The sequence below is a fragment of the Globicephala melas genome, chromosome 16 (genome assembly GCF_963455315.2).
Source record: "Globicephala melas chromosome 16, mGloMel1.2, whole genome shotgun sequence".
Lineage (NCBI taxonomy): Eukaryota > Metazoa > Chordata > Mammalia > Artiodactyla > Delphinidae > Globicephala > Globicephala melas.
The window spans coordinates 39975393-39991831 of record NC_083329.1 but is presented as its reverse complement, the minus strand read 5'-3'; the positions used below and the strand labels follow the sequence as shown (position 1 = coordinate 39991831).

Here is a 16439-nt window from a genome sequence, read left to right as displayed (position 1 = left end):
TGAAGTGACAGCTCATTGTGGTTTTGATTTGCATTTACCTGATGATTAGTGATGTTGAGCATATTTTCCCTTATTAGTCTCTTGTGATCCTTTGTATTTCAGTGGTATCAGTTGTAATATCTCCTCTTTCATTTCAGATTTTTGAGTCCTTTTTTTGGTGAGTCTAGCTACAGGTTTGCCAACTTTCTTTTCAAAAAAACAGCTCTTAGTTTCACTGATTTTTTTAAATTGTCTTTTTAATCTCTGGTTTAGAAACAACTGATTTTTGAACTGCCTTCTATGCTTTGGAAAGAATATTTTGTGAAGTCAACACACAGCGATATTAATAACTGTTAATGTGTGTGTTCCCTCTAAGACCATAAATTTCTCTGTTACAAGATCATTTAACTGGTACTTCAGTAGAGCTTACTATGATGGATCTCTTCAGCTAATAAATCGTGTCATGTTAAACTCATTTTAATCCCCACTTTTCAACTAATACAGAGTTATAATTCAAGCTGCTCAATTCAGCTGTGTTTTGAAGAGTAGGGAAGGGCGGGATTAAAAAATCCATATATTATTCTTACTCCTTTTCAACTTTCCCATTTGGTGGTAAACTTACTTTCAAAACTTCTTTTGGAATTGGTCCCAGTCTCAGGTCTTGACACATAGGATATGAAAGATTCCCAAGTTAAGAAATGCCCGAAGTATTCTCACTCCTAGCTGCAGTCCTTTGCAGGCAAGCTTAGGTCTAAAATTCAGCTCTAAATTCCAGTTTCAGAGTTAACATGGCATTCTACAAATCTATTTCAATATTAGGGTGGAAACATCAATACTTCTGCTACTTTGTCTGAAGAGGCAGAAACTAATAATAATGGTTCCCAAACTTGTCCGCATTAGAATCACCTGTCAAAATTCCAAAACTGATGTCACACCTCAGACCAGTCAATCACAATCTCTGGGGGAAGTGTTGCAGGCATTTGTAATTTTTAAAGTTTTCCAGGTGATCCCAATGTGAAGGAAATAATTGGAAACCACCGATTAATGGCACCCACAGAATTTGTTTTAATTTATTTGGGTCTATTGTCTGAGTTTCAATCCAGGTGTTGAATCTATCATTCTATCTTACTTGAAAGATAGATTCTTTAATAATGAAAATATCTGTTTTGTGGTCAGATTACAGGAACAAGTGAGGCCAGAGGGATCTCTGCAGTTACTTTATCTCAATGAATGTGAATTACAACAGAAAGTAAAATTTCTTTTTACGAAAGCCAGAAAAAGTCAAGCCATTCATCAGGTTCTTCTCAAAACCATCTAATCATTATACAAGCAAAATACATGAGACTGCTTTACAACAGAAGAAATTATTAATGTGTATTTTAATGCTTTGTGATTAATTCCTGGTTTTGATCAGATTATATTTCTGTAATATAAGTCCCAAAACAATGACAAATAATGTAAATCAAAAAGTAATTTTTGTCTAAATTTGATTTATTAGTTAATTATGAGTTAATAAAGTTAACTCAAATAAAATTAAGTATTAATTACCTCATTCTTTGTAATTAGGTAATTAAACTCTTATTTAATGCTCTTAAGTAGTCCTATTATAGAAAAGATGTAGTTACTGAACCTTTTGGTATATTTATGTACATTACAAATAATAGACATCCATTAAGGGGAAAGAGCACAGGAGTTTGTTGATTCATTCAACAAGGCCTTAATGAATAAGTACTATGGGGTAAGCCCTGAACTGGGTGCTGTGGGTAGAAAGATGAGCAGGATCCTTGTACTCATGAAGTCTACAGTTTAATGAGGAAGAAATCCACTTTAATAAATAAATATAAAAACAGCTTATTAGCATTGTCATAAGAGCTATGCAAAAGAACTTATGAGAGAACATGAAACATCTGACTTGGCCTGTAATAAATGGTGGGTCAAGGAAGGCTTCCCTGAGAAGGAAGCTGGGACTTCATGAGACAAAATTGGTATTACAAGAAAGTGGGGGTGACTCCAGTGAAGGGTTTTCATTTTTGCGTGTTTGTTTCTGTCATCCAAGTTTGAAATTCAGTAAAAATGAGTTTTCTCAAAGGAGTGTCTGCAAACGTACAAAGTTAACTCTAACACCTAAAAAACCCCCCCCCAAAATTAGCATTTTTATTACCATTGACAAAAAGTGGTCTTTGGGACCATAAGCATCGAGCTCTCAGTCATCACTCTGCCACTTCCTAGCTGTGCGACGTTAAGGACATCAGTTTACCTCTCAGCATCTCCTTGTCTCATTGCCTTGTTGATATAGTGAACATGTATATACAGCTGCTAGGGTTGCTGAATGAATCACATGAAATGATATAATACCCAAGTTCAAGTACTGGTGTATGAGTGCTCAACCAATAGCTCCTTTCTTTCCACTTGGTTATTCTGTTCAAAGTAATTTTGATTAAAGGACATGTAGCAGTGGGTTCCAAAATTAGATGTACAATATCAATCAATGGAAGAGCTTTAAAAAATGCATAGATGTAATCCCAAGAGATTTTGATTCAGTAGCTCTTGTAAGGGGCCCAGTTATCTGTAGTTTTAAAAATATCTCAGGTGTTTCAGATGGTGAGCTGAGTTTAGAAACCACTTACCTAAGAAAGCTATAAAATGATCATCCCTTTTGAAATGTAATCAGGAGCATATATAGGGCTAAAATTCAATACCTTGGCTTCTAATTGAATCTAAACTGGCTTGGAAAATCCCTTCCTGATGGCACAAGACACAGCACCATCATGATGTAATTATAGCATCCTGAATTAACAAGTGGGCTGAAATAGTTTTCATACAAGGACACACTGAAAACTCTTCCACATTGGAGTCAATGCACAGTTGTAGAAGAATAACCACTTATTACTCGTACTTGTGTCAGGCACTATCCTAAGACATAAAGCTATGCAAAAACTCAACCCCGACTCCAAGTTCTACCTCAAAGCTGTGAGTTCATCAATTTTGTGCTCTAAGAAAAACAATCACTTAAGAAACACTGAACTTAGGTATTTGTGTGTGAGCGCGCGTGCGCACACGTGTCAGCTATTTTTAGCTCTTTAGGATGAATCCATGATATAATTATACCAGATTTTTTCTTCTTCTGGAAGTTGAAACCACTCAGCCCTCATCTGTTAATAAATAACTACATTTATGGTTATCATTTGCTGTGACCACACAAGGTATAATTTGAAGGATGGACTTAAAGGAAAAGCAACTGTAAACAGAATGCAAGAACATTTGTGAAATAGCACACATTGTGTGTAGGTAATTTGAAACTGGACTTAAATGCAAGGATTTTACCATAATGTAGTTATATTACTGTGTAGAAAGCATTCTCTTAGATGGGAGAAATAGCATAAAAATCTAACAGTGACTAAACTTTTCTGGTAATTCATTAAACTATTTCTCTAATCAAGAAAGATTATAATTTTTAACTTTAAAGCAGTTTTACAGTTTTATTAGTTTAACCTTTGACTCCTTTTTTCTTTCATTTAAACACACAAGAAAGACCATATAGGTTATTACATTCAAATATATCTTTAAATAGAATTTCAAAAAAGTTTTTCAGTTCAGAAACTTGAGGTACTGCATGTTCCAAGTCACCAGATAAATCTTTAGCCTATTTAAAATATACTATTAAATAAATTAAGGGATACAGAAACTTCAGATGGTTGAATACCCAGCCCTGTTGGTAGTGGTTAAGAGCCTAAAGTTTGGAGCAGACGTTCTGATTTCAAATTCTGACTGTAACTTAGTAGCTTCATGACCTCAGGTCAACACCTTAAGCTTTCTTAATTTCTGTTTCCTCATCTTTAAAGTAGGAGTAATAAACATACTTCCCTCATAGAGGTACTGTGAGAATGAAATAAATATATGTGGAACACTTAAATTAGTCTTTGGAACCTGAAAGATGCTCTCAAGAGTTGCTATCATGATCATTTCCTGCCATTTGTATTGCTTAGTTGGGAGGAGGTTTTATTTGTACAGTCCCCAGTTATGAAAAAGTAAAAATATTAATTGAATTCCTACTGCTGGTCAAGCACAACGGTGCATGCTTTCACATTCTCATATAAATGGTAACAATATGGATTCCTTTGCACCCCACAATTTCATGCACTTATCGTTTATCAGACCAATGACAGAATGATAGCGTTTTGGAGAACAAAAGGAAGGAAGGAGAAAGGTAGAACTGCGTATTAAAGTAAAACAAAACCCCCTAAATCTCAGTGGCATATCACAAAGTTTATTTCTTGTTCATGCAAGTGGAAGATGGGGGCAGGGGAATTTGCTCCTGCTACTGTTTAGAAATGCAGGCCGAGAGTGGCTCTTCCACTGAATTGCAAGGCTGACATCTCCCCAGAGATCCGCAGATGGAGGAGAAGCTAGTGCAGTGTCTCCAGGCAAACATCCCCTTGGCCAAGGTCAGTCACGTGGCTGCAAAGAAGGCTGGGAAACGTGCTTAGGAGGAAAGGAAAACTGGTTTGGTGAATAGATTACAGTTTCAGACACAAGGTCTGAAAGGAAAGGTCTGGGAGGATGCAGCTGCAAAATAAATGTTAGGTAATCAGAATGGAAAATACAAATAAGACCATTGAGAGTCTTATGGAAAGAGTAAGGGAATAGATGAGAAGGGATGGATGAAAACTATGGAGATAGGAATAGGGCTTCTTAAAGGGACAGAGATGATGTGAGCGACAAGGAGAAAGTTGCTGAATGAAGTGTTAATATAAGAAAACCATTGGCCAGTTTCTGAATTTTGCCAAAAAGTGACTCATCCTTAGAAAAGTGGAAGTTCTGGCTTTTTTATTTGTTTTAAACGTGTTCTGCAATATGATGACTGTCAGACATAGCACTTAGTCCCACTTGATCAAAAAGATAATCAAGACTGGTAATAAAACAGTGAAATGTGGAGAGATCCCTGAATAAAGAATTTCCATCTTCTTTGTTGTCTCTAGCTTTCTGTTTAGGATAGTTATAAAGTCCAGTCCCCCTGCCTGTAAGATTAAAAGCCAAGCTGTCTGAGAGGACAACTAAATTGTCAGGAAGAGTAAGGTGAGATTTTTCTTACCAATAAAGATGTCTAAACTAAAGTATGTCTCAAACATATCGTCTTCAGCTCCGCTTTCACCTAATATGGTAACTGTTGCTGAAAATGAAGAGTTTTTACCTTTCTTCTTTCCTTTATAACAGATTTTTAAAAAATCAGCAAAGTCATGCTTCTCCCAGGTACCCCACACTCTAGCCACAGTGGATCATTGCACTTTTTTAAAAATACAGTATGTATTTTTATTTTTTTAGCTTTGTAATTTGGCTCACATTGTTTCCTCTGCCTCCAATACCCTTTCTTTTCTTTGTGAGCTCCTTCTCATTCTTTAAAACTATATGTGGTAGATGTGACACGTGGTGCCTGTTCCTACACACTCCTCAGAACTACCAAAATTCCTTCCTATGAAAGGTGGACTGGCCATAGTCAGCCGTGTTTGTATTGTAGGATCTGGGTAACCAAGCTAGCCAAGTGCACCTGAAGTGCACACCTGAATGAAGCTGCGCTCATCAAAACACTTGCTGAGGAATCTGGAATAGTCGCTGAGAGGCTAAGAAGTTTGCTGAGCAGAGCTGAACCTGAAGGTCACTTTTACTGGGGACAGAATATATGCCACTTTGTCAAGCCTTAGGTGTGTGAAAATTACAGTACAGCAGAAATCATTAGCAAGCTATGAAGCCAGTCTTCAGAATGGTTTGCATACTGATTTTCATAAGAGGTAGCATTCCAATCCATGTATCCCTTTTTACTTTCTCTACTTTAAATGATTTCTCTTCCTTGAAATAAAAGGGCCTTGAAAAGAAGACAGTTCAAATACCATTGCTTCCCTGAAGCTTTAACAGAGCACCTACAGACCGATTTAATTACTTTTAATCTGTTGTTAGATATTCGTATATATGATACAATATCTTATCATTAATTATGTTTTTTCAATAGTGAAGACCTAAAATTGAGTGCTTACTATAAACTATACATGATGCTAAGTGTTATTATAATGTATGCATTATTCTCACATCAGCACTCTAAAGTTGGCATTCACTCCATATTATTAATGAGGTTCTATCCTTTGCCCAACATCATTAGTGGAAGCAGAGGGAGCCATGATTCCATCCCAAGTCTATCTGATTCCAGGTGCTATGTCTCAAACCACTATATTAAACCAACCCTCAGCACTAATAGTTGTTTGTCATCTCTTGCTAAATGGTGAGTTCCTTGAAGTTAGCATATTATATATGTTGTTTCAGATGTTAGGATAGTACCTATTGAATACCAAAGGCTCAATACACGTTAATTGAATTAAAATTCTCTAGCATTATCCAGATTGTAGTCTCGATTATTTATTTTTTTAAATTTGTTTATTTTATTTTTTTAATTTATTTTTGGTTGTGTTGGGTCTTCGTTGCTGCACATGGGCTTTCTCTAGTTGCGGCAAGCGGGGGCTACCGTTGCTTGCAGTGTGCGGGCTTCTCATTGTGGTGGCCTCTCCTGCTGTGGAGCATGGGCTCTAGGTGTGTGGACTTCAGTAGTTGTGGCACGTGGGCTCAGCAGTTGTGGCTCACGGGCTCTAGAGCACAGGCTCAGTAGTTGTGGCACATGGTCCCATTTGCTCCGTGGCATGTGGGATCCTCCCGGACCAAGGCTTGAACCCGTGCCCCCTGCATTGGCAGGCAGACTCCTAACCACTGCGCCACCAGGGAAGTCCATAGTCTCTGATTATTGATTTGACTGTTTCTAAGCAGTTAACAGTAGGACAAACATAAAGGCCCACATATATACACACATTTGTACAGCCATCAGATACCTAAATTATTGAGATTCTTTATTTTCTATTTCTTCAGTGTGGAGACAAATAATGTATTTTATATTTTGGTACTGTACTCAGTAGTAATTTAGAAAGTATGAAAATTGTAATATAGAACTCAATGGAACACATTTTACACACCTAATGTTAGCTTCATCCATTTCTCTTCGAGACTCTTAAAAAAAAGGTAGTGACATGATAGACGCTGCAGTCAGTGAAGGAAAGTGAAGGAAATTTTAATGATTTTACCTGAAATTTTCATAAGTGGCAATGAGTGGTAATTTTGCCATGCAATAGAAATACTGAAATTGATACAATTTCTAACTGTATAATTATGTTACTAATTCCATGATTGAGTTAATGCAATTTGATTTACCATGGGGAAAGTCCATAAAGTGTTCTGATCTGCTGAAATACGAACAGTCATATTTAGGCTGCATGTCTGTATTTTTCTTTTAAACAGTATATTCCCATCTTCATTCCTATCAGTAGATTTCAGGTTAAACAAAACAAGAAAAAAGGGATGGGGAAATGACTTGTTTGTAATTTTATTTAATAATTACTTTAAAATCAAAGGAATTAGAACAAGTCTACCTTTTTTTTAACATCTTTATTGAAGTATAATTGCTTTACAATAGTGTGTTAGTTTCTGCTATATAACAAAGTGAATCAGCTATACATATACATACATCTCCGTATCTCCTCCCTCTTGCATCTCCCTCCCACCCTCCCTATCGCACTCCTCTAGGTGGATACAAAGCACCAAGCTGATCTCCCTGTGCTATGCAGCTGCTTCCCACTAGCTATCTATTTTACATTTGGTAGTGTACATATATGTTCATGCCACTCTCACTTTGTCACAGCTTACCCTTCCCCCTCCCCATGTCCTCAAGTCCATTCTCTGTGTCTGCGTCTTTATTCCTTTCCTGCCCCTATGTTCTTCAGAACCACATTTTTTTTTTAGATTCCATATATATATATATGTTAGCATACAGTATTTGTTTTTCTCTTTCTGACTTACTTCACTCTGTATGACAGACTCTAGGTCCATCCACCTCACTACAAATAACTCAGTTTTGCTTCTTTTTATGGCTGAGTAATATTCCATTGTATATATGTGCCACATCTTCTTTATCCATTCATCCGATGATGGACACTTAGGTTGCTTCCATGTCCTGGCTATTGTAAATAGAGCTGCAGTGAACATTGTGGTACATGACTTTTTTCAATTATGGTTTTCTCAGGGTATATGCCTAGTAGTGGGATTGCTGGGTCGTATGGTAGTTCTATTTTTGTTTTTTAAGGAACCTCCATACTGTTCTCCATAGTGGCTGTATCAATTTACATTCCCACCAACAGTGCAAGAGGGTTCCCTTTTCTCCACACCCTCTCCAGCATTTATTGTTTGTAGATTTTTTGATGATGGCCATTCTGACTGGTGTGAGGTGATACCTCATTGTGGTTTTGATTTGCATTTCTCTAATGATTAGTGACGTTGAGCATCCTTTCATGTGTTTGTTGGCCACCTGTGTATCTTCTTTGGAGAAATGTCTGTTTAGGTCTTTTGCCCATTTTTGGATCGGGTTGTTTGCTTTTTGATATTGAGCTGCTTGTATATTTTGGAGATTAATCCTAACAAGTCTACCTTTAACTGAATGCCACAGATTACTATTTACTGTAAAATGGATAGGATAGACCTCTTCCCTCTTCCTCCTTTGACACAATTTAGCAAGAGTTTAATCATCACTAGATCAGTGATGAACAGACATCTTGTCATTTTGCCCATGCCACCCCTTATGAGTAGCTACAGCAAGCATGCTTTTTAAATTTGGATTTTCCTACAAAAATGAGTCATTATCTTATCCTCCAACTATATCAGCACATGAACACACACACAGAATCTATACTGATGGCACAATATTTGTTATAACAAAAACACTGGCAACAATTTAAATGTCTCTCGATAATGACTCTTTAAATTACAGTATAGCCATTCCAACATACTACACTCTTTAAGGCAATCATTAAAAGGAATGAGATACCTCTCTGTATTACACAGAATAATCTGCAAGGATGTAAAATAAAAAGTGCAAGGTACAGGGCAGTGTATAGAGTATGCTACCATTTGATAAAATGCTTTGTGAATGCATTCCCAAGTTCATGTATTTTCCATTCAAATAAATTGTTTAAAGTGAAATAATATTCAAGTGTCAGCAGCCACTATCTAAAATGTTTGAGGTTCCTTCAATGATCCTCTTTTGATTTTGGTATTGTGCCTGACTTCCATCTTCCAGCCTCCATTACTAGCTAATAAAGTAACTACAGGGTTTTTTTATATTCTTTTTTCACCTTTATAAATGTGCAGAATTTCTTTTTGATATCCCTTTCTAAGTCTTCAGCTGGATAGGAAGAAGAGGCATCTCTTCTTGGTTGGTTTGTCATTCTCCCATCCGCGTCATGCAATGGGTTGCAAGGAGGGCTACAACCAGGGCTGATGTGCTAACATGTGCAGAGATGGAGCATCTCTGGTCACGGCCAGTTCCGGCATAAATGAAGGAATCCCATAGCCAAGGCCCTTTAAATGATTCCTCCTCTCCCCTCTTGAAACAGAGGCCCTTCTTTCTTCTTTTCGAAAAAAGGGTTTCCTGTTTCCTCTCCTCTGTTGTGCTTTATTGGAGATGGCAGGCCTTAGAACTGGCCTTCCTGGCACATCAGCGAACTAGCACATGTAGAAAAAGACAGTTTCTCCAGGGTGAGGAAGCTGAAACTTCCAAACAAAAGGAATGTAACAGCAGACATCCTGCCAGTTCCCTTCTCAGGGAAGAACCAACCAACCCTTGTGTCCTGTTGGCAAAACTCCTTGAAATTGAACCACTTCCGGGAATACAAAAACAACAAACATTCTAGGACATCTGTGTTATTTAAGGAAACTTTTTAGACAATTTATCAGTCACTGTCCTCTGGAGTCCCTTAAACCCAGCATTTTGTGGTTTTGATGGAGATGTTTGAATATTACAGAATAAGTGTAAACTGGGACAGTTGCTCTCTCCTTCCCCAGTATCAGATTTGTCAGTATCAAAGTTGGCAAATGAAAACACAAAGCCAGTTTAGACTTCATTTCTATGAGTTTTCTTTTAAACAATATACCCCTGTCCTCTTCCAATGAACAGATTTCTGGTTGAGCAAAAACTGAAATGTTCAGTTCATCTAGCAAGAGAAGCAAAGAACAAAATGAGAGAGGATTTGTGATTTTTAGGTAATAATTATTTAAAAATCAAAGTAGTTGGAACCAAGTCTTCCTGGCATGAAGTAGTATTTAAGATACTTCAAGTTGACTAATTTGGTACAAAATCTGCATGTATTTGTCAACTGTATTTACACACACACAAACACACACCACACACATAACAGCCCTCTAAGATCACACTGCCAAAATTTATTTATACTTGTAATATTTCATGGTATTAAAAGTTAAATTTTATTTCAAGCACTATCACAGCCTAGAGATAAATATAATCTAAGCACTGAGAGAGTACATTTTGGAAAATAAGCTAATATTTTCATGATAAATCTTACATACCTATCACTTGTCATTCCAAAAGCTCCTTACATTCTAGATTCCAGAACTAAAAGGGGAAAGGGTTTTGCATTTAAGAAGTATAAGCTGAAAGTATTTATTTCAATTCAATATGGAATAGGCTGAAAGTATTTATTTCAATATAGAGTATTTATCAGAATCAAGATAACAATGTATACAAACATTTACATAACAAGGGGAACAATAGCCAATGCAGCACGTTTAGAAAAATAATTAAAAGTTTTGTTGCATTTACAGGTAAGTGCCACACTGAAAATTTACAACACAGTAATTTACTGCAATCAATGACAGGGGAGTTCCACAAAGAAACAAAGCTCTTACACTCCAGATTTTCGGAAGGTATTATTGGAATGCTTAACTGTAACCGTAGAATTTGTACATCCTTAAGGATTGAGCTCACAAAAGTCACAAACAGTTTTCGTAGCATATATTATGTAAATGGAGTCCACTGTGTTCAGACAGCTGGCTTAGTGTCTCTGACAGGTGTGAAGCCTAGAAGAATTACTGGCTTGATGGTGATCTTTCTGTATCCGGCAAGACAGACCTTCTCCACAGTAACAACGCTGGAATATCTCCAGCCCGTGAGAGCCTTTTCTCCTGTGCTTGGTGCACACTTGACCCTCTTTGAGAACAGGTTTACAGATCTTGGACCAGAAATGTCTAGCACAACACAACCCTGTAGCACAGTCTGATGATCGAAGACAGACAGAACCTTCTTGTCCTAGGAAGAAAATAGGAAAAGTACATGGTCACTGCTAAGCCTGTGTTATTCCATTAAGGTGGAATAAGGTGGATCTGAAAGACACTACTGATGTGCTAACAAAAAAGAATGAGACTTTAGATACTTTAACCTACCTTTGGTATGATACATTTTTGAAGACAGTGTAGTTCTTCTGGAGTACCCATCCAAGGTGCTGTGATCATTACCAAAGCTTTCAATAATGGTTTCCTCAATTTCTTCTCGATTGAAATGATTGTGATCAGAAGGCATACATATTCCTAAGGAAACAGGAGATAGTGATTAACTCCTGAGCTGTAATTTGTTACTGCTAATCGCTGTGACAGTGGCAGTCTTGTTATGCCTGCACCAATTTGAGATACCTCACTGTAGTGAGGTTAATTTAAACACGAGCCAAACTTCCTTCCAAGTGTTAAAGCAAAACTCCCCAGATGGACAGAAGCATCAGTCTGTACACTGTGCACTCACATGTAACATCCCCAATCTAGCCACTTAAAATATTTTCCCACCAACTGCGGTAGTGGCAGTGAAATTTCTGCCCATTTTAATATCACCCTTGGGGTAAGAAAAATAAAATCAGTCACTTAAAAAATTGTTTTTAAAAATAACTTCTCTGCCCTTGGTGCTATATAGGTACTGCCAGACTAAGTTAAGCAAATGCAATGCCTGCTGCCTGGAAGATTACACTCTTTACCACCAGTTACTTTACTGTATAATTTCTATATTACAGAGATTTAGTTAGTTCACCCGGAGTATTACTGGGTCCTAAGGAGGATCACCACCCTTAAGTTTATTTCTGGAGACTTCTTTGGCTGAGTCTACCTCTTGGAGACATTAAACTTTTGTGGATCTGTGGTTGGGGGGAGGAGTACTTATTTTAAGGTAGCAGGAGGTAGAGGCAGAGAAGGATGGAGAAGCCTGGATGTGAGGGCATCAAGATCTTTAAGAACGGCCAGCACAGATAAATTACTCTGTCTTCTGATTGACAACAGTTTGAACAGGGATCTTGAAGGAGAGGCTAGTCTGGCAGAGCTGTGAGAGGCACCATAAGAAAAATGGAAAAGGCAACTAAACGCCCAGTCTGGTTTCCTTGGTCTCTGTATAACTCCACCTCCCTCCCCATCTTCTTTCTCAAAGGGTATCAAGGCTCTCTCTAGACAAATTTTTATGGAAGGGCCCACTCTGAGGTAAGACGTCGTGTTAAGTAATCGAGGGGGCACAAAGGGAGATAAGGAGCTCCAATATCTCTGTACTTCTCTTTGCTCCCTGGTTAAACACTAACCTGAACATTTCAGGGGAACCTCGCACGCTGAACTCCCATTTGCAGGTGATGCCACAGCGTTCTGAAAGCTGAGAGCATTGTCTCGCAACTGTAGGCGCACAAGCGCGGGATGGTTTGAGTCCGAAAGGAAGCTACCCGACTCACCATTTTTGCAGTAATTCCCAGGGCAGCACATAGCGTGACGCATGCAGCGTTTTCGGCGCTTCCTGCAGGAGAGGCAGATTTGCGCGCCTGCACCCGCTCCGCGGGTGGAACTCGCGCAGTACTCATCGGTGCTGCACTTCTCGTCCTCGGTGCACGGGTACGGCTGCGGGAAGGGGGCCAGGAGAGGGTGAGGCACCTGGGCAGCCAGGTACCACACTCCTGGACTCATCATAGTCCCTTTCTGTCCACCTCTCCAAAAGCTGCTGCTGCCCACTGCTCCCAAAGGCAGAGTTTCCAAATGCGCCTTGAACTGCACACAGCACGTTCTACGCCCTCCTCCCCCAATAAGACCTCTTCAGGGTCACAGCGTCCCCAGGTCCCCAAGACCCTTCTCACCTGGTAGTTGTCAATGGTCTGGTACTTGTTGCCGCCCTCGAACAGAATTCCCGGAGCAGCGCTGACTGCGAAGCCTGGGTGCCCGGCAGCGCCGCCCAGCGGTGGGGGCAGGTTCTTGATGGCGTTGGAATTGAGAAGAACCGAGTTCAAGGTGGCACTGACTCTGAACAGAGGGTGACCGCAAAGAGCCGCAGCTACTAGGGTAACCAACACCCGGGCAGCACCCGCTGTGCCCAGAGCCGTCATCTCAGAAGGACTCAAGGGAGACAAAGAGAAAGGAGGAATGTCGCTTTGCAAGCCTGGATCCCACGAAGCTGTGCTGGCGCAGCTGCAGAGCCAGGGTTCCGAGAGCCTCCACCGGTCCCAGAGTCCTGACTGCGGGGCTCTGCTCCGCCACCGCCACCGCGGCTGCCTTTATACTGTGGGCTGTGAGCATTCCGGCCCCTCGGGGGGGGGGTGGGGGAGACAACAAAGCCGGGTTGGGATTTCAAAGCGTTGGGAGGGGCTGGAAGGGGGTGTGTTTGTGTACATGAAGGGGAGCCTTTGACACTCTTCACCCCGCCCCTCCCTTGCGCAGTCGTTCCCCTGCCCAGCTCACCTTCGGGGTGATGGTAATCAGTGAGCATTAGAGGAGACAACTTTAATAAATGCGGGAAGTGGAAGGAACTCGGGTGCCCTTGCCTTGCAGTAGGGTTAGGGGCATGGGATCTCAAATACTTTTCAGTCAGGCATTGTGATATTCTCTGCAAAACCACTTTTCTCCTTTCTTCTTTACGCCGGTACTATTTTTTGTTGTACACACAAATAATATTCAGTATTAAATACAACCAGATCAGTAATTCAAAGTCTCTACCAAAACGTCTCAGCGAGAGGGCCAGGTGGCCCTTGCAAGTTGCTGATTAACCCTTTAGAGTCACGGTTTGCAGATTTGGGGTGAGATCCTCGGTTTTAAGTTCGTTCAATTCCACCCCCCTTCTTCCCCTCCCCCCGCCCCCACGAGAAAAATGTGCAAAGAGAAGGACATTTGCACATCAAACGAGGGTAAGAAGGAAGAACTAATTCTCTTTTGATGGGAAGTTTAGAGAGGGAGGCGAGAGACTGGTGTTTGGACATTAGATCAGGGGTGGAGGGAAGAGGGAAATGACCATCCGATAATCAAGCTATTTAATGTTCTTTGAATCTGAGCAGTCGCGGCAGTAGATGAACTTGATTAGGCAGACGCGCAAGATCAAAGTGGCAGGAGCGAAAGCGGACAGGGTCCAACGGCTGGGTCAGTGGTCCTTCCCTGATTCCCCCTTCTCAGCGGTGGGTTAACGCAGGGAGATAAGAAACCCTTAAGGCTTAGCGCCTTCCTCATTAGTATTTCATATTGCAAAGCTTCTGAACGCCTGTGTTTGATCCCAACTCAGACAGTTCCTGGAATCAGGGAATACCCGCTCTAGGGAGATAAGAGACTAGCTTCTGGAAAGGGGAAGCTGAAAGTGAATTTGTCGTCATGTAAGTCAGTGTATAAAAATAATAAAGTAAGGCTAGTGTGTAAGAATGCCGTCCTGCTCATGCATTGCAAATAATCGATTCAACAAAAACATATTGGAAGCCTAGTGCCCTGGCAATGGGCTATCCTTCACGTTGTTGCCCTCTGGGGGGGTGGGGGTGGGGTGGGGGGGTGGGCGCGGGGGTGCATTGAATACAAATATTCTAACTAAAGTAATAATACAGATAAGAAATGTACACAGTTCTTTTTAAAGCAGGTTGATGTTATAAGTATAAGAAGATGGATAACTGCTATGTGAATTTAGAAAAAGAGATGATTGAATAATCATTGTTGAATGAAAAAGCCTAGGGTGTATTTATTTTGTGCTCCTCTAACCTCCAGGGTATTTATAATCACTCTACATACCGATCTACTATATTGATTACTGGGACCGCCACCAAGTGTAGCCAGTGGTTGTCTTGCAGTAGTATAATAATCCTAAAGTTAAGAGAGGAAGGGGTAGTTTTAAAAACAAATTTGTAATCCTCTGTGTTCTAATTTCTTGGGTTTCAAAGGTCATATTAAGAATATCTTCTAAACAATTATTTAATAATGCCTCTCCTTGCACTGGTGCCCCTCCGCTATCCTAAATTCTATGTGTCCTGTGAAATTTCCTCTGGTTTACTGATAATTCCTCCTTAAAATTCTAACATGGATTAACTTGCACATATTTCTTTAGATTTTGTTAAGAACATGGACAGTAACTTAGACTTGGCTACTACTCTAAAAATTTTTAGAACAAATTGAAATTTGGAAACAAAGGGGAGGTTGTTTATATTGGCTTTTTAAAAATGAGCCTAAGAAAGGAACAAGCCAATACACCTTTTGTTGAGAAGCAGCAATGAACCAGGTCTCCCCTGGGCAGATATGCCATGACCCTCAGCCAGCATGAAGTTTACATAGATGGAGAGGTATTGTAGGGTAAAAAGGTGAAGGCATAGGGGATTTTAGGTGCCATATTATCACCTGCAGAATATTGATAACAATGTCAGTAATCAATGTGTTGAGTACCTTCCGTGTGGTAGAAAGTCTAGAGTCTGTCTTAAATTCTTACAATGTTGAAATGTGGAGAAAGAATCCCATGCCCTTGGGATGGATTAAAATATTTCTTCCTACTCCCATTCTCCTATTGAAATATACAATACGCTTTGCCACACTGAAAGCCAATTTCTTTTCCTCTTTTTGGAAGAGATGGTAAATGTTAAAACATTTAACGAATTTTGTCCATTAAGAACTTGAATTCACAAATGAAACCGCTGTCTAGAGGCCAAAAAAAAAAAAAGTGCAACAGTTTAATCAGTAAAAGGAAAACTTCAACAAAAGGCCTGTTGCATAAATTCAGTCTTGCTCCCTGAACATGTACATCTGTTATGGTCTAATATTAAGCTTAGACAGTCTGCTGTGTTGAGTTAGGGAAGCTAAGGCAAGATTAGGGTTTCATGAGCGGATCCTTCCCCGCTTCCCACGTTCCTCCTGAAGTCATGATTTGAAAGCTAATAATAGTGAATTTGTCAATATCTGAGTTCCTACTATGAGCTAAGCACTGTACGTGGTGCATGTGGTGCTGTGTGAGAAAAGATGAGTACTCAGGTTATCTACCTACAAATAATTTAGAGGGGGGAGGGGAAGTAAGCTCTCAAATTATACAGGAAAGAACTTATGTAGGAGGTCCTCAGAGAGAGCTGGGTCTGTAGCAGGCCAACCCTCTGTTGCAAATGGGAAAACTTAGTTTGTCGATGGAATCTCAATTTGAACATCCTTTTCATGATTGAGTTTGCACAGTGGCCACAAAAGAGCAGGATGAGTAAGGAGATAAAGTGAAGTTCATTGTTCCACCAGCATCCAGTTTAAATTCAGTGAGTGACCATTATATGCAGAATGCTACCCTAGTCCCTTTG

The 16439-nt window shown here is 39.7% G+C and overlaps 1 protein-coding gene across 1 annotated transcript; it reads right to left on the bottom strand.

Moving 5' to 3' along the window:
* Positions 1-10375: 10375 nt before the first annotated feature.
* On the bottom strand, positions 10376-13375 carry DKK1 (dickkopf WNT signaling pathway inhibitor 1). The gene is made up of 4 exons (XM_030864963.2): positions 13008-13375; positions 12612-12774; positions 11302-11445; positions 10376-11167 (listed from the first exon to the last, which is right to left on the bottom strand). The coding sequence occupies exons 1-4, from the start codon at positions 13251-13253 to the stop codon at positions 10914-10916; spliced, it is 807 nt and encodes a 268-aa protein (XP_030720823.2). The 5' UTR covers positions 13254-13375; the 3' UTR covers positions 10376-10913.
* Positions 13376-16439: the final 3064 nt, after the last annotated feature.

Coding starts and splice junctions, on each gene's coding strand:
- DKK1 (XM_030864963.2), bottom strand. CDS start 13,253: ATGACGGCTCTGGGCACAGCGGGTGCTGCCCGGGTGTTGGTTACCCTA. Junction 12,775..13,007: donor AGACCATTGACAACTACCAG/GTGAGAAGGGTC, acceptor CCCTTCCCGCAG/CCGTACCCGTGCACCGAGGA. Junction 11,446..12,611: donor TGGGAATTACTGCAAAAATG/GTGAGTCGGGTA, acceptor CTGTTTCCTTAG/GAATATGTATGCCTTCTGAT.